Source organism: Carlito syrichta, unplaced genomic scaffold, assembly GCF_000164805.1.
Source record: "Carlito syrichta isolate Samal-C Ts95f unplaced genomic scaffold, Tarsius_syrichta-2.0.1 Scaffold301930, whole genome shotgun sequence".
In the NCBI taxonomy this organism is placed as follows: Eukaryota; Metazoa; Chordata; class Mammalia; order Primates; family Tarsiidae; genus Carlito; species Carlito syrichta.
The window spans coordinates 534,355-559,959 of record NW_007246026.1 but is presented as its reverse complement, the minus strand read 5'-3'; the positions used below and the strand labels follow the sequence as shown (position 1 = coordinate 559,959).

The following is a 25,605-nucleotide window of genomic DNA, read 5'->3' as shown; positions in this document are numbered from 1 at the left end:
TGGGCGACAGAGTGAGACTTCAACTCAAAAACAAACAAAAAAAAAAAAAAGAAGAAGAAGAAGAAGAAGGGGAAACATTGGAGGACAATCAGCAACATCTACTACTTTCTCCATGTGTAGTATTTGAAAGGACAGGTATATGAAAGACCATGCCACATGGCTCTTTGATAGCAAGCAGAGAAGTTCAGATTTCGTGTAGCAATGTGATAGTACGCCCTCTTGATTCTTGCATGAGGAGAGAGACATGAGAATGACTGTGGCAGAAGGATGAATTTTTAGGCTATTAAAGGTAAGAATGGAGGTTTTTAGAGGTAATCCCCCCTCCCTCCATAAAGAGTGCTACCAGTACACAAAGAAGAGAAATTTCTTTTGGTTGGGGGACTGAAGAGGACTTTGTGGAGGTGAACTTTAATGGATGGGAATTGGAAAAATAAAAGTTCCAATGCTAGGTATTGGTTCTCTAAGCTTAATACCATTAAAAATGCAGACGTTATAGAAAGAAGCAGGTTATATTGGTACATGCCTATAGTCCCAACTACTCAGAAGGCTGAGGCAGGAGGATTGTTTGAGCCCAGGAGTTCAAGACTGTGGTGAGCTACGATTGCACTTTATCCTGGGTGATAGAGTGAGAATCTGTATCTAAAAAAAGAGAAAAATAGGTTGTAGAAAGAAGATGAACAGAAGGAGAGGGGAGCATTTTAGGTAGAGAGAGCAGTGTTAGTAAAGGGAAACAGGGGTGAGAAAACTAAGACTGGTGGATAATTTATCTGTTTTTCTGAAGAACAGGAATTATAAATGTGATAGTAAAACAAACCCAGAAAAAGGTAGGGGCCAGAAGATTACAGAGGTATATGAATGCCAGGTGACAGGGTGTGGACATTATTCTGTAGGCGTTGGGGGACCATTGATAGTTTCTGGTAAGGAACATAATTATGGCTGTGCTTTGGGAAGGTAACTATGGCAGTGATACATAGGATCAGTTGAAGCAGCGAGACTGGAAGGAAGGAGGAGGACCTGTTAAGAAAGCATGGCAGTCCAGTAGAGAGGTTAATGTGGGCTAAAACTGAAGTCATGCCCTTGGAAATAGACAAGATGCTACCAAATGTGAGGGGGAGACTCAGTTGAAGTCAAAGAAACTGGGACAGAGAGAGTGCACCTGGTTTCCTGGATCTCTGGAGTAGCAGTTGTACTGTATTTTCATTCAGCTGGTGAACTGTAGCCTTGATTTTGCTGACTGTAGGACTGTTCCCAGAATAGTTCTTTCTCTGCCCAGAGCACCTCAGTGAGTACTCATCACCGCCCCTGGAGCTGTAGCAGCTGTTGGCCCAGCAATGCCATGAATTTGTCATCCTGTGCTGTCAGGAGAGCAGCTGCCAGCAGCAGCCCTGGACAGACCCTTCTCGGACATGGAAACTATTCAACTTGGGATGGGGCAGGTTGGCCAGGGCCAAAGTCAGTCCACATGGATTCTTCTCACCCTTTTCCAGGCCACTTTCTTACACTGGCTAGATTTCAGCCTCTCATCCTGGGTTAGATTGGGTATTTTGTTACAGTCCTAAGTGACTGTATTTAGGGACAAACGTTGCTGAACTGCTTTCTTCATCTTCTCTTGGAAAACTTCCTCCCCTGGAAGCCATTACCCTGTCACCCTTTGGCTTTGCTTCCTATTCTGCTTTGCTCCTACTCACCTTTTGTCCTCTCCCACACTGTGCTCAGTGCAAACATCCTCATTAAAACCCACACAGCTCTGACCTTGTTGCAGAGTCTGGCCCTATGGTCCCATCCCTCTTTTTCTTTCCCCTCTCCCAGAGAAAGTGAGAGATGCTGCAGATAGAACTATAGTGGTTATTTGATTCTACCTTATTCTGCTTTGTTTAAGATAGGTAACATGGCTTCCCCATTCCCGCAAATTATAGGAGGACCCTGTTAATGTCTGAAATTCTGTCAGCCTGGTTTGATTAGGAGCAGTGATAAAGTATTATGTGAGGGTAGGAAGCCTTCCTGGGGAAGATGTTCTTGCATTTTCTTTGGCTCCTTGAAGAGCATAAATGTGTTCCTATTTGTGACTGAGCCTTTGATTGTCTCTTTTAAGTGGAATCTGTGTTAATATTGCCCAGCAGGACTCTAATTGATAATGCATTGGCTGTTTTTTTTCTTTCTTCTTATTTTTTCATAGACTTGCTGTAAATTACCTTTCAGTCATAGCTCACTTGTTTTTGATCTCCTGCTTTTAATAACTCATTTAAAACATTTTTTTGAGGTAGCTTTTTTTTCCGTTGAGTTCCACATTGCTGTCCTGCTGTGTTCCTCACAGAGACCTTATGCTATTTTTTAACCCACTGTCAACATCTTTTCTTTCTTCCTGCTTTTCCTTCTCCTCAAAAAAATATTTGTTGAATGTTTTGGAGGTATTGTTCTAAACTCTTAGAGGAGAGAAACCCAAAAAAGTAAACGTAGTGGGTTTTTTCCCACATGAATTTATAATCTAGTTAGGGAGAAATTACATCTGAATACAAGAACATAAATCTTTTACATAGTACTATATGTGGTAAGTACCAGGTACATGCTATAGAAGAGATGGTGCTCAGTTGGTGTGGTCAGGAAACTTTAGTGAGAAAATGAGATTGGAACCAGGCTTTGGAGAAATTGAATCTTGATAGATGAAGAAAGAGGGAGAGGAAGATGTTCTAGGCAGGAGAGACACAGCTGGAGGAAAGAACACAGCACTTTTGAGTTATAGTGAGCAGACTGGGTTGGCTGGGGGGAACAAGTGGGTATGGAGAAACTGAACAAAGGTAGATGGGATTGTATTGTGGAGGGCCTTAATTCTTGAGTAAGAGAGTTGGCTCTGTGCAGTAGACACTGGAAACCACTGAAGGTTTGAATAGCTTAGTGTCCAAGATTAGGTATGAACTCTGTTTAAGGAAGATTAACCTGGTGGTAGTTTGCTAAATGACAAGAAACTTGAGACAGGAAAACTAGTTGCTATAGCAAATAATAAGGATCTAAATTAGGGTTGGATGGTAGGAATGAAAAAAGAATTGAAATGTATCCTTCCTTCCATTTAGCAAATATATATTGACATGTGCCAGGCAAAACAGACACTGCTCCCTGCACTCGTGGAGCTTACACTCTAGAGACAGATGGAAAGCACCTGGTGTAAGAAGAATCCACAGGAATTGCTGACTGATAGGATTCGGGTTTCAAGAGAGCTTGGAAGTCACAAAAGGAGGTCTGTGAAGTGTCTTTAGGACTTGAGTGACTGGTAAATTAATGGTGCCTTTAACAGAAATACAGAGCATAGGAGAAAGAGTTGCTTTTGGAGGGCTGGAATATGAGAAATTTGGTTTTTGGATGTTAAATTTAAGGTATTGAAAATATATTGAAGCTGAAATTTCCAATAGTCTACAGAAAATGAATGACTGTATGCAGGACTAAGGAAAATTCTTGGCTGTTGGTGGAGATTTGGTCATGTTTATAGTTAGGGGATGGTTGAGACTGTGGGAATATTTGTGATTTTCAGCAGTAAGAATTTAGAAGGAAAACGAGGAAAACTTCCCTTATATTTATTGTTTGTTGTATTCATTACAGAGGGTGGAAAGAAATTGAAAAGACACATGTATTTGTGCATTAATCAGTATATCTATTTGGGACCTCAATACCAGGCATTGAGGTGTAGGTACTGAGGATAGAGAGGAACAAGACAATGTCCTATTCTCACTAACATTAAATGAACAATATCAAGGAGGTACACATGGAAAGTAAATTTACTTATCTGACTGGTTATGAGTTGTGTTACTATTGGAAGAGATGTGAGGGAGCTGGATCTAAGTATCTCAAGAATGCGGTAGACGTTCAACCTGCAACACTCCTTTCAGTGGGAGGTTAGGTACACAATTAATTAAAGAGAAATTCTTATAGAGGTCATGTTCTTGGTTTTAGGCCCAGTATTTGAATGTGCATAGTCTCTGTAGTTACATCACCTGTTGCTGATAGATTCTTCTTGTGGAGTTGATTTCAAAGTTGTTTACCAGTCCCATAGGATAGCTTTGGGTTAAAAACTGTAGGTCCAAGCCGGGCTCGGTGGCTCAGCCTGTAATCCCGCGCCTTTGGGAGGCTGAGGTGAGTGGATTGCCTGAGCCCGCGGGTTCGAGACCCGCCTGGGCAGCGAGACCTCATCTCTACAATAAATCAAAAAATCAGCCGGGCGTGGTAGCGCATGCCTAGAATTCTGGCTACTCGGAAGGCTGAGGCGGAAGGATCGCCAGAGCCCAGCAGGTCGAGGCTGCGGTGGCCGGGAGCGACCACTGCACTCCAGTCTGGGCGACAGAGTGAGACTCCAACTCAAAAAAAACCAAAAAAACCCACAAAACTGTAGGTCCAGCTGGCTATGGAGAATGTTATAACTGTGGTTGCAAATCAGAAAAGGATGGAGGACCAGAAAGTTCCTCTTTGAGTATGGGGTGACCTTGAGGAGGGAAGTAGACATGAAGCTGCCGGAAAGGAGTATTCCTAACTTCCTAGGACTAGTGCGTCACTCATTCATTTTCGACATATTTGGGAGCTGTTTGTTCTCTCAGGAAAGATTTTGCCCAGATGTAGCATCTGGTGTTGAGCAAGGGTTGGCTTCCCTTCCCCATGGCACAAGCTGCCTTTTTTTTAGCAATTAACAGAAGGTTCCTTGGTGTTTTTTTCATGGGCCCAGTCCGTATAGAACTTTAGGAAAAGGTTGAGTCCTTTTTAGAAGAGTTGAGAGAACTTCTCACACGTGAGTAAAGCAAAATAGGAGAGATACTAGAAGGCTACTGGGATTCTTGCTGGTAATAGCCAGTCTTTGGGTCAGAGAAATAATTCACTTGAAAACTCTTTGGGAACCTTTATAACTTAGCAGAAAACGCTCAGAGCCTTGAGCCAGACAAACCTCAGTCTGAATTATATCTCTTCCACTCATAGCTGTGTGACCTTGAGCAAGTCACTTAACTTTTGTTATCCCCTTTTTTTCTCATCTGTGAAACGTAGGAAAAATACTTATTACCTTGAAGGGTTGTTCTAAGGATTATGTATAATATTTATGAAGGACTAGCTAGTATCTATGACTTAACAGACACTAAATGGTAACTGATATAACTACCACCACCATAGGAGAAGTAAAGCATGATAGTTAAGATCATAAGTTCTGGAACCAGATTTCCTGGGTTCACAATCCTGGATTTTCCCTCTTAGTAACTACATGATTTTAGATGAAGGTTCTTAATTGACTCAGTTATCATATTTCAAAATGAGGATAGTAATCATACCTACCTCATGCAGGTGTTATGTTGGTTAAGTGAATTAATATATGTGAAACCCTTAGGACAGTACTTGACATATAGTAAATGTAAATAGTAGCAACTTTTATGCCCATCCTTGGGAGTTAGGACTGCGCATAGCTATGTTAGGTAAAACACTGATTAAATTCACTAAGGAATGGCATTCCTAAGCTTGGCTAGGTAATATCATGTTGGTCTCCTTTGTTTTTCAGAGACCCCTGTGGGTCCACACAAATGATAATTTAATACTGCCTCCTGATTTTTGTGTTATGGCTACATTGGGCAGGACATATACAATTATGTGACTCCATATAATTATATGGCTAGCCCCTATTAAAACTCAACAATTGTATGTTTTGTCCTACAAGGTGTCATATAGTTCAACTTTGGTGTGTTACTTTTAGACCCAGACTCCTAATCATCAAATTTGTCATACATACGCCCTCTGATTTTCTTGTCCTTTCTGAGTTAGTACTTAGCCCTATTGCCAAATTGTTGAGTTTCTATAAAGATGTGTTGAGGCTTACACGTTTCAATTTTGAGTTGGGTGAATCAAAGAAGGCCAGTCCTATTCAGCCTCCTGCAGTATCTAGTACAGTAGAAACCTCAGTCATGAGAATAACGGAAAGCAGTTTACTGGATTGTTTGTCTCATGAGGCCAAAGAGAAGCTCCCAAGCTTCTGCAGTGGCTTTATATTGTCCTTTTAGGGTAGGGAATGGTAAGTGGGCAGGTCAGAAGTAAGACATGCTTTTATGAGCAATTGGGAGGAGGGTGGAGACGCCTGAGAGTTTCCTGTGTCTCCTAGGATCTGTCACTGGAATGTCAGCAGGCCATACCTCAGGCTTTCAGCTCCGTGGAGCAAAGACAGTGGTGACCATATCCCTTGACAACAGTGCTGGAGTGCAGGGAGCTTTTCGTATTCATTTTCTCTGCTCCTGTAAGCCTCATAATTCTGTAGTAGACACAGGAAGCAATGTGTCTACTAGTACCAAGCAATGTGTTTTTGGGATCTTTAATTCTTAGGAATTCACCGCCAATTAAATGAATTTACTTTGATCCAGTTCTCTTTTCAAGGCACAAGCCATGTCACCTTATTGGGAGCTGACTGTGTCAAGTGGGAGGGTTAACAAGATAAGAAAGATAAGTAGAAAAGATAGTCTCTACCATATAAACTTTTATAATTGAAATGGGGGAAAAGCAGGCTGAGAGGGGATAATAATACATGTGCACAGGAATCTAAAAATAACACCCCATTTAAAGCAGGTTCCAGTAGTCACCGAGAAGAGAAAGAAGGTGGAGTACTCAGGAGGGACTTGTGCTGGGTTCAGTCAGGGAAAGGTAAAAGATAGCACGGTTATGTTCTCAATTAGATTTGGTCCCAAGTTAATTGAAATAAAGGTTTTAATATCTAATTCCTGTGCTCTGAAGTATCACACTGCAAGGAGAAACAGAGTCATATGGGAAGGACTCGGTGTTAATGAAGGATTTGGGGAGAAGGATGAAAAAGTAGGGTTTGGATTCTTCAGAGGTGAAACAGGATCATCTTTTGGTGCTAGCTCCTGCTTATATATCCCTACTATCATTGTCCCTTGGGTTTTAAATTCACAGAGGATCAATGAGCACAGTTCTGCCTCTTTAACATATTTTGGGTACAGCTGGTTAAAGAACCAAGATTAGAAAATGAATGGAACAAACTAGGATTAGTTTCAACGGTAGGATGCTGATCTGTGTTTGCTGATTCCTGCTTAAGCAGTCAGGACAGGGCATCCTTGCATGAAATTCAGACATCCTTCTCTGGCAGCCTCTGCATTAAAGTAAAGGTTGCAGAACAAGTCTGGCAGCTCTCAGCCTGAACCCTTGTAAACAACAGATGTTCGTAACTAAGTTCTAGGGTGGGGGTAGGGGTTACTGTTGATGCTTGAAATTCTTTGAATTTATAGGCAGCATCTCAGGGATTTAGCAAAAGGAGGAAGTTGTACAGAATTGATTCTGCAGTGTACAGGTAGAAATGATGCCTCAGACGGATTTCCTTAGAAGACAAAGCACAGGCCAGGTGCGGTGTCTCAATCCCAGCACTTTGGGAGGCCGAAATGAGAGGACTGCCTGAGCCCAGGGGTTCGAGATCAGCCTGGGCAACTTGGTGAGACCTCATCTCTACCAAAAAAAAAAAAATTAGCTGGGTGTGGTAATGTGCACCTATAGTTCCGGCTACTTGGAAGGCTGAGGCGGAAGGATCGCCTGAACCCAGTGACAGAGAGAGACTCCAACTCACAAAAAAAAAAAAAAAAGGGAAGACAAAGCACAGGCTATCTAGGGAACTCTGAATAGAATGAGGTGAACAGGAAGGCAGGCACAGTTAAGAAAGGCTTAGTTTCTTAGGTGTATTGACTTTCTACCCTCCTCCTTCTCCCTCACCCCTTTTATGCGTGGACGGATTTGTCAACCTCCTTGCTTCTCTTTTCTCTGGTAATGGGTGGAAATGTGTGCCCTTTCCCACCGTAGAGACCTATAGACACATGCATGCAGGGGCACCACATATTCTCATACATTAGCACCTCCTAAAGGAAGCAGTTTAGAATTTTATGATATACTGATTAATGGGCTATTCTTAGATTCTAACTTTATTCTTTTGCTTTTCCAACGGGAATTTTGCCAGGTTGTTAAATGGAGGTGGGTGACACTCTGTTTTATAAAGACTTCAGGCTGGGCATGGTGGCTCATGCCTGTAATCCCAGCACTTTGGGAGGCCAAAGTGAGAGGATTGCTTGAACTCAAAAGTTTGAGACCAACCTGGGCATCAAAGGGAAAATTCATCTCTACTTCCCCCCCAAAAATTAGCTGGGTGTGGTGGCATGCGCCTGTAGTCCCAGCTACTTGGGATGCCCAAGTGAAAGAATTATCTGAGCCCAGGAGGTCTAGGCTGCAGTGAGCCACACTCCAGCCTAGGTGACAGAGTGAGAACCTGACTTAAAAAAAACAACAACAACAAAAACCTTCAGTGCTGCCTTTTCTCTATCCCCATCGTCTATTCCCCAATCATACAAACTGAGTTTCCAGCCTGATGATGCGTGCTTAGGAAGCCTTCTGCTTTACAACATAGTTTAGGGCAGCCATAATGGAAAAAAATATATAACATAATTTAGTAGAGTTCCTTGGTACCAAATTAAAGAAGACTTTAGAAAGGTTCTCTCCTTTAATCAAGTGAAAAAAAATAACAATGTATCAGGTCTGGGCATGTTTTTTGAGTCACTCTAATTAGTCGGAAACAACTGGCTTGAAAATCTTTGATAAAATCACTTATTATTTTGGGGGCTAAGAACATCTGTGTATTATTATGTCTTCTGGAAAACAAGTCTACTCCTGGCTGTTTTGTCCATTAGTATAGATAGTTTTAGTGAACATCAATCCTGGTATGTATGTGAGGCTCACTTATTCTTTCAGCAAACAGTTATTGAACTTTTACTCTATGCCAGGGGCTGTGCTAGGAATTAAATATACGCTGAAGAATAAGCTACCATTCTAGCTCATGGAAGTTGCCATTTAATGTGAAATATTTAAGTTTCTGTGTGGAGCCTGAATTGTTGAGTGACGTGTGGCCCTTTTAGTCATTTTTATTACATGTGGTTCAGTAATAAACACTTGACTTCATCATCATAATTAACAATGACCAGCAGGTTCTCTGCAGGTTTTGAGGTCACAGAAAGGTGTAGGACCAAGCCCCTGCCCTCAGGAGGCTCATGGTGTTATGTGGAAGACAGAAGGTTTAAACGACAAAGATAACAAAAAATGGTACAGACTCACTGCCAAAGAGGAGAGAGGAGAAATGATGTAATTTCCCCCACAATGGAATCTTTAAATATTTCTAAAATTTTGATATAATGTTAGACTTACAGAAAAACTACAGGAAGAGTACAAAAAATTTTCGTATACTGCCATTTTAACCAGGCTTCCTAAATATACTTATATATTATTACATTTGCTTTATGCTTTTCTCTTCCCATACACAACTCACACACACACACACATTTTGTTCTTCTGAAATACTTGAGAATAAGTTGCAGACATGATGCCCTTTTATCCATAAATACTTAGGGTGTATATACTAAAAACAAGGATGTTCTCTTATATAATCACAGTATAGTCCTCAAAATCAGGACATAAAGATTGATACAGCAGTATTATCTAACATTCAGATTTTACCAATTGTTCGAAAAATTGCTTTTTTGGCAAAAGAAAGTCCAGGATTATACATTTTATTCAGTTGTCATATTCTTTAATGTGAAATGACTTCCAAATCTTTCTTTGTATTTCATGACATTGACATTTTCAGGAGTGTTTAGCCCAATTATTTTGTAGAATGTCCCTTAATTTGATATTTCAGATAATTCCTGTTATTTCCTTATGATTAGATTCAAGTTACATACTTTTGGCAGGAATACCATAAATGTAATATCATATTCTTCTTAATACATAATATCAGGAGGCACTTGTTGATTTGTCCTATTACTGGTGATGGTGACTTTGACCATTTGGTTAAAGTGGTGTCTGACAGGTTTTTCCCCTGTACACATGAGTTCACATCAATATCTTTAATTCCAATCCAATACCATTTTCTCCCCTTTCCACTGTTCTCTAAACAGTGACAAACCTGACTCCTGTTGCCTGTAATATGTATATTCATTTAATTGTTAGTCATAGAGTATACAGAAAGTAGTTTCAGAATTACTAACCCATGCCTCTAAAAAAGAAGACTACTACTAACCAGATTTTTTTTTGAGTCAGAGTTTCATTCTGTCCTCCACGCTAGAGTACAGTGGTATGATCATGGCTTACTGCAGCCTTGACCTCCTGGGCACAGGAGATCCTTCTGCCTCAGCCTCTTGAATTGCTGGCACTACAGGCATGCACCACCATGCCAAGCTAATTTTTAAATTTTTATTTTTTTGTAGATACGAGGTCTCGCTATATTGCTCAGGCTGGTCTCGAACTCCTGGGCTCATGTGATCCTCCCATCTCAGCCTCCCAAAGTGCTAAGATTACAGGTGTGAGCCACCATGACCAGCTTACTGGCTAGATTTTAATACTAATTTGGAATTCTTTTTGTTTTCAGCCTTGAGGGCTGAGACACAGTGTTCAGTAGTTAGGTGAATAGTTCTTTCTCTCCTGTCTTAGTCTACTTTGTGTTTCTTTAACAGAATATCTGAGGCTGGGTAATTTTTTTTTTTTTAGTTGGAATCTCACTCTGTCATCCAGACTGGAGTGCAGTGGCCTCTCCCAGTCACTGCAGCCTCGATCTGCTGGGCTCCAGCGATCCTTCTGCCTCAGCTTTCCAAGTAGCTGGAACTATAGGCACATGCTACCACACCCGGCTAATTTTTTTGATTTATTGTAGAGATGAGGTCTTGCCAAGTTACCCAGGCAGGTCTCGAACCACGGGCTCAGGCAATCCACTCACCTCAGCCTCCCAAAGTGCTGGGATTACAGGTTGAGCTACTGAGCCCGGCTAGGCTGGGTAATTTATAAAGAAAAGAGGTTTATTTGGCTCATGATTGTGGTTGCTGGAAAGTGTAAGAACATGGTACCAGCATCTGCTTGGCTTCTGGTGAGGGCCACATGTAGCCTTACAACATGGCAGAGAAGCAGAAAGGCTATTGGGCAAGTGCAAAGAGATCAAACACTAGGAGGAAACTCACTTTACAATAATTCACTCTCTTGGGAACTAATTCAGTCCCACCAGAGTGAGAACTCACTGCATTAATCTATTCATGAAGGATTCTCTTTCATGATCCAAACGCTTCTCATTAGGCTCCACCTTTCAGCACTGCTATAATGGCAGTCAAATTTTAGTCTGAGTTTTGGAGTGGACAAACTATATTCAAACCATAGCATCCCTCAACCCCCAGACCATAAGTGTAGTTACATTAGTTGTTTGATTTATTTCTGTTTGTATTTAACTTTTTCTTTTCCAGAATGTGGTGTTGATATTTTTTCACTGCCAAATCTTTTTTCTTGACTAGAGGCTGAGCAGTCTCAGGAGAAGTGAGAGACCTACTTATCCATAGGCTAAGTTAGGGCTTTAGCAGAAGTCAGTGATGAGGCCATAGACCAGCAAAGTGTGCACCAAGGACCATTTTTGGACATTTCCCCCTACTCCTGGGCTGGCCCTGTCTTTGGAAAAGCTATCTTACGGATTGGTACCTTGCCAATTTCTCCTCAGACTACTTCTCCCAAGTGATCAACCTCTCTAGTATTTAGGAAACCAAACTCTAGAACTCTTGTCTCAATTCTATAATTATGCACATGTTTACCAGCAGCTCATGTAATATACCTGATGTAGGATGTTTGGATGATCTTGATCTGATCTTTCAGAGGTAAAGCCTCGGGGGACTGCTCATTGACACCCAAACTTGCAGAATTATAGGTCCTGTTGCTAGACTGTTTGCTAGCTCCCTATTCTGATGTCCCTGCAAAGTCTTCTCCTTGACTTTCTTCATTCAGATGCTTTGGCCTCTCAAATAACTCCTTTGTATCAGTTCTAAGTTGGCCATTTTCTCCTCTCTGTCTGGGGATGTCTTCCAGATTCCCCTTCTTCTGCCTCATTTAACCCTCTTCCTCCATCGCCCACACATTCATTTTTTTTCTCTTTCCTCTAGACACATATTACCTGATCAGTACTGCTGATTCCAGCTGTTCTGAATCTTCCCTACAGCTTAAGTTCAAAAACAGATGGCCCAAAGCATCCTAGTTGCTGTGCCAATTTCCACCACATGAAAACAAATTACTGAAAAGCGTCAGGAAATTTTAAAATGGTGTTGGGGTTTGGTTCGCTGTCTTCTCAATGGTCCTTCCTCTCTCATTCTTCCACCCCATTATACCATGCCACTTTCCATCACTTCTTTGTATGCCTCACTTAGCAAAGGCTGACTTCTGAAACTTGCCCTCATTTTTACTTTCTCTGTGTACTGATAGGTTTAACCACTGGGATAGGACTGTGTTGATAATTAATGTTGATGGTTGTTTTTCTGATTGTCTATACTCTTTTTAAATCTTCCATCTAGGACTAAGGAATTTGTGGGGGTTTTTTGGTTTTGGTTTTTGTTTTTTTTGGTCATGTAGAGAAAGTGAATCTGGGACCTCTGTGTCAGTGAGTGCATTTGTAGGTCAAAGAATTCACCAACTTGGGAATAAAGTAGATGTTCCTCTGCTGAGTTTATCAGTTAAGGTGCAAAAAAGTACTAGTGCCACTGCCTGTCCTTGCAAGGAGCATGTAGACATTCTCTGTAGACAGAGAGCATGTTTCTTAAGAAGCAGTGACATTGTACCTACATCATTGCTTTTGGAATCCTTCTTCTTGGAATTTGCCAACTGTGTTCTGCCAATATTCTGAAGAACATTATTTAACATCAGCATTTCTAGTCACCCTGACAACAAGAAGAAAAGAATCAATGTAATGGGACCAGTTATTTTACAGGTGTATAAAGAAGACACTGGTAGTCATTTACAGAGCATCAGGAGAAAGCTGTTGACATATTAATAGTAATTATTGGGTGCCTACTCCAACCAGAGTACTAGACACTGTACTAACTTCTCAAGAAAAGTTGTCAGGGGATAGGCTTCTAGAAGTTCAAGGAACCCCCTGCCGATTCATATGTAAATTATTCATATGTAAACCCCACCCCTCCCTCCCTCCTTCCCTCCTTTCTTCTCTTGGAAGGAAATACATGGAAGAGAATCCTCAGATTCTCAAATGGAACTAGGGTATGTAATCATTACCCCAAATTTAAGGACCATTGCTGTAAAGCAGTGATTTTAAACTTTTTGATCATGAATCACTATATTTTTATACTGCAAACTGGAATACACAAAGACATATTTTTATTATTAAATAAATAGCTGAGAACAACACTTTCACAAAACAATACTTATCTTTGCTCTTTGTGATATATTCTGTTATTTTCTACTTTGTTTTGTTGTTCTGTTTTACTGTTTTCAATTTCTTTTTTCTTTTTTTTTTTTGAGAAATACTAATTGGTGACCTGTAAATTGATCTTTTAAAATTCCATTAATTTTTGATCCACATAAAATTACCGAATGTTTATTTAAAAGGCAGACTCCAGAGCATCACTGTACCCCTAGTGAGAATCTGGCAGAGAAACTTAAGAATCTACAATTTAAACAAACACTCCAGGTGATGCTGATGCAAAATGATTTGGGGTCTTGAAGCATTATACTTGGACTTACGAGCCTGGCTGTTTAAGGCTTCAGATCACATACTTACTTGGAGATGGTTGATCTAGTATCTATGGGGGGACGGGAATCATCTGAACCCAGATGAGACTCTTCTCATTACAGAATGACCCCAATCATTTATGCTTGCTTCTGAATCTTGATATTGCTTGATAGTCCTCTTTTTCTAATATCTGTTCTGGCCTTTATGAAAGCAGAAAAGGAGTTAACTGAGGCCGCAGAATAAAGGGCAGGAACTGAAGGGTCATTTTACAGAGTGACTGGGGTGTGGCTCAGCTCTCTAGTAGGTGCCCAGAGCCAGTCCCAAATTAGAATGGGGTGGGATTCAAAACTGTTTTTCCTGTTCACTTGTCTTTCATGTGTAACCACATGCAGCGTGTCAACATGCTTTCAGGCGCCGTTAGACACCAGCAGTTTTGCTCCCTCTGGGTTTATGGACCCTTGGTATTCCTGTTATGTATTGTCTTAGAATAGCTCTGTGCTCTGAGCGTTGTCCATTAACTCATTCAGCACCATATCTTTGAGATGCTAAAGGCTCTTTTGATGAAATACACATCACAGTGAAATAAGAAAATGGTTACAAGTCTGAAGACCTGGTTTCTTGCCTTACTGCACTACTATCTGTGTGACCTCAGACTCCCTGAACATCAATTTCCTCGCGTAGAAAATGACAGGTTTGGTCTAGACTCTAGACCATCTTGAAAGTCCTTTCTAGCTCTGAATTTCCATGATTCTATTTTTTGTACACTCTGTTTTTTGTTTGTTTTTTTTTCCTTTGCACTTTAAAAGTCTGTCCTTTAAAGTCTCAGCTAGGGTGAACACAGATTACTGAATTTGGGAATCTCCAAAGGACCAGATAATAAGTTAATAGTAACAAAATGTATTCCTATATAGTATGCTGATGATGTAGAAAATGTGTAAAACAACTTTATTGTAAAATTGAATAATAAGGCCTAGGAATTTTATTATGTATTTGTCTTTTCAGATATGATTCCAGTCACTTTGATGTGTGGGTGTGAATTTGTTGTGTAACTTGTTGAGTAATAATAATAGTTGTTACAATAATAAGAAGTGATGATATTGATTTAAGGTTGTAGAACACTTTGATGTTTATAAAGTGTTTTTGTGGGCATCAGCTTGTTTAATTTCATCTTTACATAAGTCATGTGAGTTAGGCAGGGCAGGTCTGCTGTTCCCATTTATTTTATTTGTTCATTTTTTAACAAATGGGGTCTTGCCATGTTGCCCAGGCTGGAGTGCATTGGCTGTTCACAGGCACAATCAGCACACCCTACATCCTTGAATTCCTGGGCTCAAGTGATCTTCCCACTTCAACCTCCCAAGTAGCTGAGACTATAGGTGTATCATCCTGCCTGGCTCCCCTTTATTTTTTTAAACAGATAAAGAAAATTTGAGACTCAGAGAACATCTGTGAGTTACCCAAAGTTACTTGACTAGCATGGCAGAGGTAAGACTAGATTCTGGGTCTTCAGCATAGTTCAGAGTGCTTTCCTGAAAGCAGAGTATGGTTGGGGTTTCATTGTTCATCTAGATTTCTTAAGGACATGAACTTAATAATTTGACCCACTAACCTAGAAATTGACTAGGGCATCTCTTACACCACCCAGTTTTACCAGTAAAGTATCAACATGGTTAATAATATGCTTTACTTTAGAGCACACAAGCCAGTGGACATTCAAATTCAGTTACTCAGTAGCCACCCAGAGAGTGAGCACAAAATACATGCTAGAGCAGTTGTTTAGGCAAGTTTGATGGAGGCTGACGATATTAGCTGTTCATTAAATGAATCATTTAATGAACAGTCTTTCTGTGCTTAACAGGATTTCTTTGGCTGTGACATCTGTTATTAGTCAATACTGATTAAGTACCCACCCATTCTGAGTGATAGATGTTTATTGAACATTCCAAAATATACCCTGTCTTCAAGAAACTTCCTTTCAATAAGGGTAAGATAAATATCAAAATAACACATGAGAACCGCTAATGATGTACGCAGCTGATCTGATGGCTATGTAGACATCATTCCATTTAGGTCTATAGTTTAACAGAATCAGGTTGTAGTACTTTTTTCCTTCTTTTCATTGTCATGAGCCAAGTAAGAGGATTCATTGTCCCAGGAACAGGTACTATGGAGGGAGAGATCCTTATGGATACCCTTTCTTCTCAGTGGTTTGTTGGTACTTGGCATACTTGAGTACTGTTTGCCAGCCAGGAGGAGTTACTGGCTGTAGATGAAGCTTCTCTGCTTATGCTTGGTGCCAGGGAGTTGCTTGCTTCTGAGGGGGTATTTACTGCTTTGAAAATAAGTGTGTGGATTTCTGAGTGACGTCATTCTACTTTGGCACAGACAGGTATTTATTTCCCTAGAATGAACTATCAGGGGTAAGCCAGACTGTCAGACTCAGCCATCTCCCAAGGTTTCATTTATTTAAAAAATCTGCTAACACATCTGCGTGTATTTTTTTCGCTGTATGTTTGCCATGTGCTATAATTACTTTTGGGGCTTCTGGTGACATCTTAATTAACTAGCAAAGAAAAAACTGAAGATATAATTGTAGAGTTGTTCACAGGTTTTTCTATGGAATATGTGGATCCAACTGCCAATGTAATGTAGATGGTTATGAATTCTTTTTAAACTGAGAAACATGTATAAATTTTATGTTCCTTGGTCATTGATCACACCTTTCTTATGTTTTTTGTTCTTGCTATGATGTTTTAATTTAATTGAATGAATGAGTCAGCTCAGACCTTATTTTGGGTGCTGGAGCCTATTCTGCAGGCTTTCAGGGAGCATATTTAATACTTAAATAAACTTCTAGGCTCCTCTTTCTGTTTTGGGTGGAGTGCATAGTCCTTGTTGTCCAGCATTTAGACTGTACCTAGGGAGTACAAGGAGAGTTTAGTAGTCCCTTTGTTTATTCTTCCTTAAAGTTCTGGAAATGCTAGTGCCAAGGCATGGGATATAAATAAAGGGTAGGGGGTCCCAGGACTGTAGGTAGAAGCCATAGAGAAGGCTGGTGGGCAGGCAGTTGTAGATCTTGTAAGTCGGCCAAGTCAGAGTTTCATAATGGGTTCGTCCAAACCAGTGTATACACAAGCAGCAGGACCAGAATAAGATATGGGTTGCAGCTGATGCATAGTTTAGGCGCAGGATAGCCATGTCTTCAATCTGGGAAGTCTACAAACATGGGAGAAACAGATCATAAACAATGATTTTGATCCTTTTATTCCTAGCACATAGAACCGTGTCTGGTTCATAGTAGGTGCTCATTTACTATCTGTTAAATGAATCGGTGGAATGAAATAAAAAGAGACAGACTCAACGAAGAAACCTGGAGAATAAGATGTCAGAAATCTAGGCAAGAAATATGAATGACAGAGATTCACATCTTGGGTAAACCCCATATCTGGTCTCCTGGTGTCCACAGAGCTGTCTTAAGTGATGTGAAGAATCTCCGACCGCCTCCTGTCTCTTGTGAATACAGTGCCATGGGTGTGGTTGAGAGGAAGGCAGAGTCTCTCCCTTGATGCAGTCATTTCCAGTTAGTGCCTACAGTGGCTTATATTTGGGAGCCATTCCTTAGTTCTCTGACCTAAGAAAAACCTTTGTCCTGTAATCATTCAGGAAATTGTAATTATTCAGCAGTTAATGGATGTAAGACATGGTGCTAGTCCAGTTCTCTACTTCAAAGCAGATTCCTAAGCTCCTGCTCTTGGGCATACCATTCTCCTAAGGGTGTGACTGGGCTCCATTGAACTAATCCAGAACCACAAGAATCCTATTTCCATATAGCTCTTCCCCAAACCTGATTACAGGGGATAATTTAGACTATTTTGAGTAAGGTGGGTACACCATGGCATGAATTCTTTCTAATCATCTTGTCCAGGCTACTGAAGACAATTTGTGGTACTAACTTGTCCCTGAGAATTTGAAAGCTCATTTCTCCATACATAGAATACATTATTTTTGCCTTTGGCACTTTTTATGTCTCTGAACTCTCCCACTCTGATCTCATTGCTGGTAAAGCTGAAGCCAGAGCTGTGATAAGCTCAGGGAAGTGTGCCCACCCCCCTGCATGCCCGCCTGTCTTTGAAAGACACCTCCAGGCGGCTGCTGTACTTGCTGGGTCACACAACCAGCAGCCACCATTACAGGCTGAATCTTTTTCAAGTCAATTCCCACCTTGCTGATTTTCCCCCTTCCTTCTTTTAACACCTTCCCCAGCAAATCCAATCCATCCTCTGGCTTATCTGGGTCAGCAAGGGTCTGATTTTATGCATGGCACTGTCAGACCATAAATCCGCTGAAGCTTTGCCTCTCTATCCAGCCGGTCTGCTTCTGTCAGCATCAGCAAAATGCATAATAGAGAAAATAAGCCAGAAAGGCTAATAACACTCATCTGAATAAAATAATCTCTTTGGCAGTCTCCATATATTTCATTTTAATCGAGGTGCCAGGAGGAAATTTAGGTTAAAAAATTCACCCTCCTTGTCACTAGTTCCCTGTCCAGCCATCACTAAAGGATCCCTTTTATCATGCATGTACATTTATTTTTTATCTTCCTCATACTTGGATGCTCAATAACATTGAATTTTGTATTAAACTTATTTTGGGTTTTGTCTATCATCACAGATATATCTAGTTTTAAAAGTGGGAAATGATATTCTTCTAAGAAGTATTGGGATTTGCCACCTCTCTATGCTGACTGTCAGGTTTGATAGGAATTCTGAGATGGGGTGGGGGCTCAGTGGAAGTTGCTGAAGCATCTAGGGTTCTGGCAATCTGGACTCCCTTTGGATTCCTTCCTGTTAACCTCAGCACACAGTTCCCCGTGTGGAATGCAAGACTGATCATTCCACCTTGTTCCTTAGGGAGAGAACAGTAGAAGATTAAATTCAGCTCTCCTGTTGGTATCTCCCTCATGTCTTCCCAGAGACTTACAGCTGCTTTGTTAATTGCCTGTTGCTGCTGTCTTATCCCAACCATTATTTGCTGGGGGCTGTGCATGTTCAGCAGGCTGCTATCTTGGCCCTGGCCCAGAGCCGGGTGAGGAGCACGTTGGAAATTGATGAAAGCCGAGTCCTAGTTTGTTTGGAAATAAAAATAATAATATTTCCTCACATTTGTAGAGTGCTTTGCTGTTGGTGTTTTTTGGCATCCATTTATTCATTTAATCCACACAACAGTGGCAAATCAGAGACCTTTGACCCAAAAGGAAACATACCTCACTATAGCAGTGCAGAAGCTCAAGCCATTCCAGCAATGCCAGGCTCTTGCCATGCATTCCATCTGCATAGCCATGAACATAGCAATTATTAATTAAATAGCACCGTAGGCCAAGAGAGCTTCCAGGATTTTACAATCATGCTTTGAAGATCTTTAGGGAGTGGGTTGCACACAGATGGGGCATGTGTCCATTTTATAGATGAGATGATTAAAACCAAACAGGGGATATGGAAAAAAAAAAGGGAAGCACAGTATGGAGACCAACTTGGACCTCTATGGCCTTGACTCTTCACCCTAGATATTATAGAGAAATCCCTTTGAGCATTTATTGCTAAGTTTTTTGAACATCTATACTAGTCTATGTTAAGGAAGAAAAACTGGGTTAATGTCTTTGAAGCTAATGATTCAGCTGTGCAGTTTACCTCTTTTAGTGCATTTTTAGTGATAATGTCTTCTGCAGATGCACAGGCAGCTTGTGACTTTCTGGTTCTCCTTTCTTTTGACTCCAGAGTCATTCCCTCTAAAGTACAGTATGATGTTTTCTTGATCTTCCTCCTGAAAAATTTTTTAAGTAAGAAAAATACTCCTGGATATTTTGTCTGCTTTTTAGGGATTAGTGTTTGAGGAGGTTTGCAGCTGTTCAGCACATTCCTAAGGGATGCAGACCTTTTTCTTTAAATGCCCAAGTATTACACAACCTAAGGCTCTGGGGTGGGGAAGTAAAGAGACTGTGCAAACAAATGATAGATGGAAAAGATATAAAGACAAATTTCGATCTCCTAACCAAATGAAGTTCTTTTGGCTCCAGCAGCCCCAAATAAAATTAGGCTGCAAAGCTTCTGGAGCAGGAAACCACTCTAGCAGAGCCTTAATATGCTCCCTATGAAATCACGTCTCGTTGACTTGCTTATTTTCCAGCCTGAAGTGTGTTTCATCTTTGTTCATGTTGGCTGGGAAAATTGTCTGTACTGTATATTTGTGATCCCTTCCTCCCACATTCCCTTTACCTCGCCTGCCCTACTACTTCCTAAATATAAATAAATGAATTAATTAAAACACCCAAACTAAAAGGAAGAATATGTCTAAGAATGCATATGAACTCAAAGGACAAGAAATACTGTACAAAAGCTGCAGTGATAGTAGAAGAGACTGAGACCCCCTGGAGGAAACAGACAGTAGGGTTTAATGCTGTTTTTTCTAAGCTATAGATTCCTTTTTAAAAAGAAAAATCTGGCATAGAACCCCAATATATGAAACAGATCAAAGTAGTATTTTATTGGCATAAATCTACTTTAAAGTGCAAATTTATAAAGAATACTTATTACAGAGTCAGTCATTGAGAACAATGAGGCTGTGTTTATGAACTAAAAATATTGAAATTAGGACAATGAATAAGAGTTACAGTTTGCTATCAGTCTCACCATCCAAAGTATTTATGGTTTTGGTTTGGGTAGCCCAGTATCAAGAAAATCCTGATTCATACAGATGAGTAATTGTAATCTCGAGATAGTTTTAAATTGATTAAATGCTTGAAAAAGAAGACATTTTTGTTTTAAAGTTGACTCACTAGTGTTACCTAGTAGCTATTCCCATTTCCCTTCATAAATATTAATTGGATAAGCCCCAACATGTATAATAAGCATTGCAACCATTGATTATGTGTTGTTGATTCTCACTACCCAACTATGGTCTAACCCAGCATAGGCTCCTGAGCCTTCTGTGGTGTGTCGTTGAACCTGGCTGTCGTGTGCCAAGTAATGTGCTCACCTGCACAGCTTTATCCAAGGAGACTCACACAGGCTTGAGTGAAAAAAATAAGCCTGTGCAGAGATACATTTGTTCTATCCAACAGCACATTGTTCAACAGTTCCAACGCATGCAGCGATTCTTTATCCCAAGGCTTATATACAACAAAGTTCACCTAGCAGCCCATGAGACATTGCTGTAGCATCTAATGCAGGGAAATTCGGTCCTGAGTCCCTTGCTCATTTGTATAGGGGTTGCTTGTTTGAATGAATATGTTACTTTTTTAAAATGAATGAATGAATTAAAACACCCCAACTCTAATTTACAGAATTGCAGTTTTTCTCTCAATTCCAGAGTAACTTGGAGCACAGTTTAAAAGCTCCTGCTCATTGAAACCAATAATAATTCTGTAGCCTTTCCACTATATGCCTTAAGGATGGAAATAAATACATGTGGTAAAAGTACTTGTAGCATATTACAAGTTCTTAATAAAATTTATTAGCATTAGGTGATAGGCATTTTATTTTTAAAAGGTTTCCACTTCTATCCTCTTTATTACCTCATCTTTGTTTACTCATCCTTTCTTTTGAGGGTTCCTTGGGAATATATGCTCTGCATCGCTTTCCATGACATTAGGTTAGTTTTGCCTCCTCACCTTCTCTTGTGATCTGTGGTATGCATTTGTGAGCTAGCTAACCCTTTGTACCTCTATGAAAGTTCTGTTTTATTATAGGTCTGTCTTTGTCTCTTACACTACATTATAACATCAGCACTTTTATAACTACAAAAGTAGCTAATGCTGTACCTTGTTCATTTAAGATTCAAATGTTTATACATTTGTGGAATTGAATTGTAACATCATTTTTGTATGTGTAAGGCACTATAGTAAAAGACCAGTATTGTTAGACTGCCAACCCATATTCTCCTGTAAGAAGCAACAAGCAAATCATCAATTTAAGGTCTTGCGAGCTCTACTTTTTTGAAAAGCAAGAGTAATCGCCTGGCATATTCCATGCTTAAGGACATGGGTATCTTGCAAAGAGAAACTACTTGATAAAAATGTAAATTAGACTATTTAGAATTTGTAACTAAAATCTATTGGAAATCAATTTGAAAGTTTTCTTGCAATGTAAATACCAAATGTCATTGAATACATGTTCTCAAAGCTCTCACCATTGTTAATTTAGTATTGTTTCCTGTCCATCGCTTTTTCTTTCAGATGCTTAACATTTTGAAATTAATTAGCTTATATGTGTCCATCTCTCTCAGCTAGTATATTTTTTATTTCCATAGAAATATTTCAATTTCCCTAGAAAAGTAAGTGGACATAACGTTATCATGGACAGATTGTGATTTTTTGCAGTGACTGAGAGTACTCTCTGCAATGATAGGTTGGGTTTGAGTTCCAACATTGCCACCTTTTTGACTGTCTGACCTGAGCAAGGGGTTTAACCTTTCTTTCTTTCTTTCTTTCTTTTTTGAGTTGGAGTCTCACTCTGTCGCCCAGACTGGAGTGCAGTGGCCGCTCCCAGCCACCGCAGCCTCGACCTGATAGGCTCCGGCGATCCTTCCGCCTCAGCCTTCCAAGTAGCCGGAATTACAGGCATGCGCTACCACGCCTGGCTGATTTTTTGATTTATTGTAGAGATGAGGTCTCGCCAAGTTTCCCGGGCGGGTCTTGAATCCGCGGGCTCAAGCAATCCACTCACCTCAGCCTCCCAAGGCGCGGGATTACAGGCTGAGCCACCGAGCCCGGCTGTTTAACCTTTTTTTAGTCCAATTTTTCTCATCTGCCAAATGTGGTTAATAACAGCCATCTCATCAGCTAGTTGTAGAGTTTAAGTTAAACAACATATATAAAGGTCCCAGCTGTGTGCTGGGTGCTTGTATTCCTTGATAAATATTACTGCAAATGATTGCTACCTTCTGTTTCTCTCCTTAAATAAATCCATCTTCCAGATGCAGAACTTTCTATTGCCTAAATTAGTGTTGTGAACTGAGTAGGTAATCTATAATTCTTTAGGAATACATATGTTCAGATATGGTTTGTATTCTGGTGGGACATGAGATCATGGTTCAGTCAGTGAAATCAAACCTTAGTTCCATGGAACTCAAGACTTTTCAGTGATTTTACATGGCAAATGTCTCCAAAATTGCCTCCATTGAATCCTACAATGGACAAATTTGTGAGGATTTAGTCTGTAGCACTCTAGTGATTTTAACTCTAGACAGAATTTCTAACTTTGTCTCTAACCCTAGAGACAAACCAAATATGACTTAGTGGCTAAGGTTATGGACTTTGGAGTCAGACAGCTGGTCTAGTCCCTGACTCCCTCTCATTTGTTGTGTGACTTTTTCTTATTAGCTATTGGCAAGTGACAACTTCTCTGAGCCTCAGTTTTCTAATTCATAAAATGGGGATAATACTGGTAGTTCTTTTTTTTAAACAATGCAATTTCGAAATTTGAATGAGATAATACATATAAAGCATTCACCAAGTTCTTAGAACATAGTGTGTACTCAACAGATGATCCTGCTTCTGCTTTTCCTCTTCTGTCTCTTCTTTCCCTCTCCTATCTCCCTCCCTCTTCTTCGTGTTATTCTTGATTTCTCTGCCGCAACCCCCCCCCCCCCCCAGTTTTTAGAAAAGAAGCAAACCAGAGAGGTGGGCTTCAGGAACGATATCTATTTCTGGTTGGAATATGATTGCTATGATTTTATGACATGGACTATAGTTGTAGGATGTTACCCCTGGCTGTGTACCAACAGTGATTTTTTTTCCATGTTGTTTTTCTGCAGGAAGGATCAGAATGTTCTCTCTCCGGTCAATTGCTGGAATCTCCTCTTAAATCAGGTGAAACGGGAGAGCAGGGACCACACAACCCTGAGTGACATCTACCTGAATAATATCATTCCTCGATTTGTCCAAGTCAGCGAGGACTCAGGAAGACTCTTTAAAAAGGTACAGAGATTCTCCTGGTCACAGAGTTTCTTGGGTAAAGAAATGACATAATTTTGTAAATGAGAGAGATAATATCGTATTGGTTCACCTAAAAGGTGTTCCCACTGGTCATTCTCTACTACATACTTGTGGAGAAAAAAATATTTGAATTGGCATTCTTCTCTTCCTTTCTGAGATGAATTAATAGTAGCCCTTGGGAAAGTAATCGTATGCAAGGTATAACCTCAGGACTGGTACCATAATTCATAGTCTGCATATATTCATAATAACTGTGTTTTGGGAAGTTTCCTTAAAGTGATTTGTGAAGGTGTTGAGCTTCAGAAACCTTAAATATGATTTCATGTTTTCCTTTTCTAATTTATTTAGCAAATTCATACACACTTATGTTTTTGGTTTAGTTCTCTTTCCAATGTGGACTCAGTCAACATGGACTCATGAATTTGGTTAGTCTTATTATGACATATCTTTGTCTTTGGGTCTCTGAATGTCTTCTGAAGCTCAATTGTTATCACAGTTCCTTGGGTGTAGATTCAGCAGTTTGACCAAGGAAAATTTAAATTGAAATAATCTTAAGGACTTTCTTCCAAATTCACCTTACCTGTCAGTGGTGGAACCAGCCTTTTGGACCCTCAGGAGTCTCTTTTCTAAACTCTCTCAACTTGAGTTCACAGTGGAATTATTTATTCATGAGGTTTGGTTATAAATAGTGGCAAAGTCCTCAACCATTGTCATTGTATATGACATGCCATGTCTAACCTTCAAGCTCTCACATTCCCAGAAAACTTTTCAGAATGTAAATAATCATCCTATGAGTTACAGGTAGAAAGAGGTTGTACAGGGCTATTTAGAATTCATCAGTTTCCAGTTGGCAGAATCCATTATTAAGATTTGAGCATGGAAAAGAAAGAACTCTGGTAAACAGGATTGTAGTTGGTATATGTTGGTGTATGTGGTCAGTTTTCCAACTCTTAATATTAGGAAGTTTTCTAGATTGTACTAGGTTTGGAATTAATACCCAGTTTCTTATTTTTTAATCGGTCTGATAAAGTAGCTGATTTAAAATCTTCTATCTACATAATTACACCTGTGAAGAAGCTTTCTTTCTAAGAGAGCCTTAGAGATAGAAGATTGAGAGTACAGTTATCTGACAATGGAAAGAAGGAACAGAAAGATAACTCCTCCCAGAACTCACTGGCTATTTTTAGTGGCCCGTCTGTGGTGTGGTTGGGGGCCACATTTCATTTTGGGGTGCGGGTGCTTTTCACCATCTCCTCCGTGGTTTCCAGCATCAGCTCTGGCTTGCTTGTCATTAATTTGAATTATTCTGCAATACTTGACGATGCGTATGTGTGACTAAAATTAAAACCTATTTAGGTGAAATTTTGACATTAATTGGGTACCACCTGAGCTCTTCTCTGTGACCTTGACAACTACTTAGATATCTCAAGAGGAAAGGGGTTGACTGATAGTTTCCTCCTTCGTTTTCTCCGTTCATCTGAGTAAAGACTGTTTTGAGAGATGTTCACCTAGCTAGGCTTTACCCAATCTCTCAGCTCCATTTTTTCCCAACCTTAGAAGGTTAGAGATGTCTAACAGCCTCTCCAGATTTCAGAGATGTTTATGTTGAAGGCAGCTAGATATCAAAGCCATGAGTGTTCCTGGCTCTTCAAGTGCCCCACATACATTTCACCAAAGGCATGACAAGTGTACAAGGCATGGGACATGTGACTTCTAGAAGGAAAATTCACTCATGAATGATATTCCTAGTCATGGGCTTGGAGTTTACTTCTTAAGCTATGCATTTCTATGCTAGAATGTAAGGAAGAATGTCTTTTTTCCTCACAGGAGTATTACATTTATTGAAAAGTATTCATATCATAATTTTATAGATAGATACATTCTCACAAACTGAACACATCCATGTAACCAGTGTCCAGCTTAAGAACCAGAGCATTTCAGTACCCCGGAAGCCTCCCTTCATGCTCCCTTCTAGTCAGCCCCTGAGGATAACAACTGTCCTGACTTTTTTTTTTTTTGAGTTGGAGTCTCACTCTGTCGCCCAGACTGGAGTGCAGTGGCCGCTCCTGGCCAC

General features: G+C 40.1%; 1 protein-coding gene across 1 annotated transcript in view; it reads left to right on the top strand.

The window, feature by feature from the left end:
- Positions 1-25,605, top strand: part of SRGAP2 (SLIT-ROBO Rho GTPase activating protein 2) — a 252,681-nt gene that overhangs the window by 110,120 nt on the left and 116,956 nt on the right. The window contains exon 4 of the mRNA XM_021711204.1: positions 23,351-23,513. Coding sequence (XP_021566879.1) covers positions 23,351-23,513 — 163 coding nt within the window. The remainder of the gene's footprint in view (positions 1-23,350; positions 23,514-25,605) is intronic.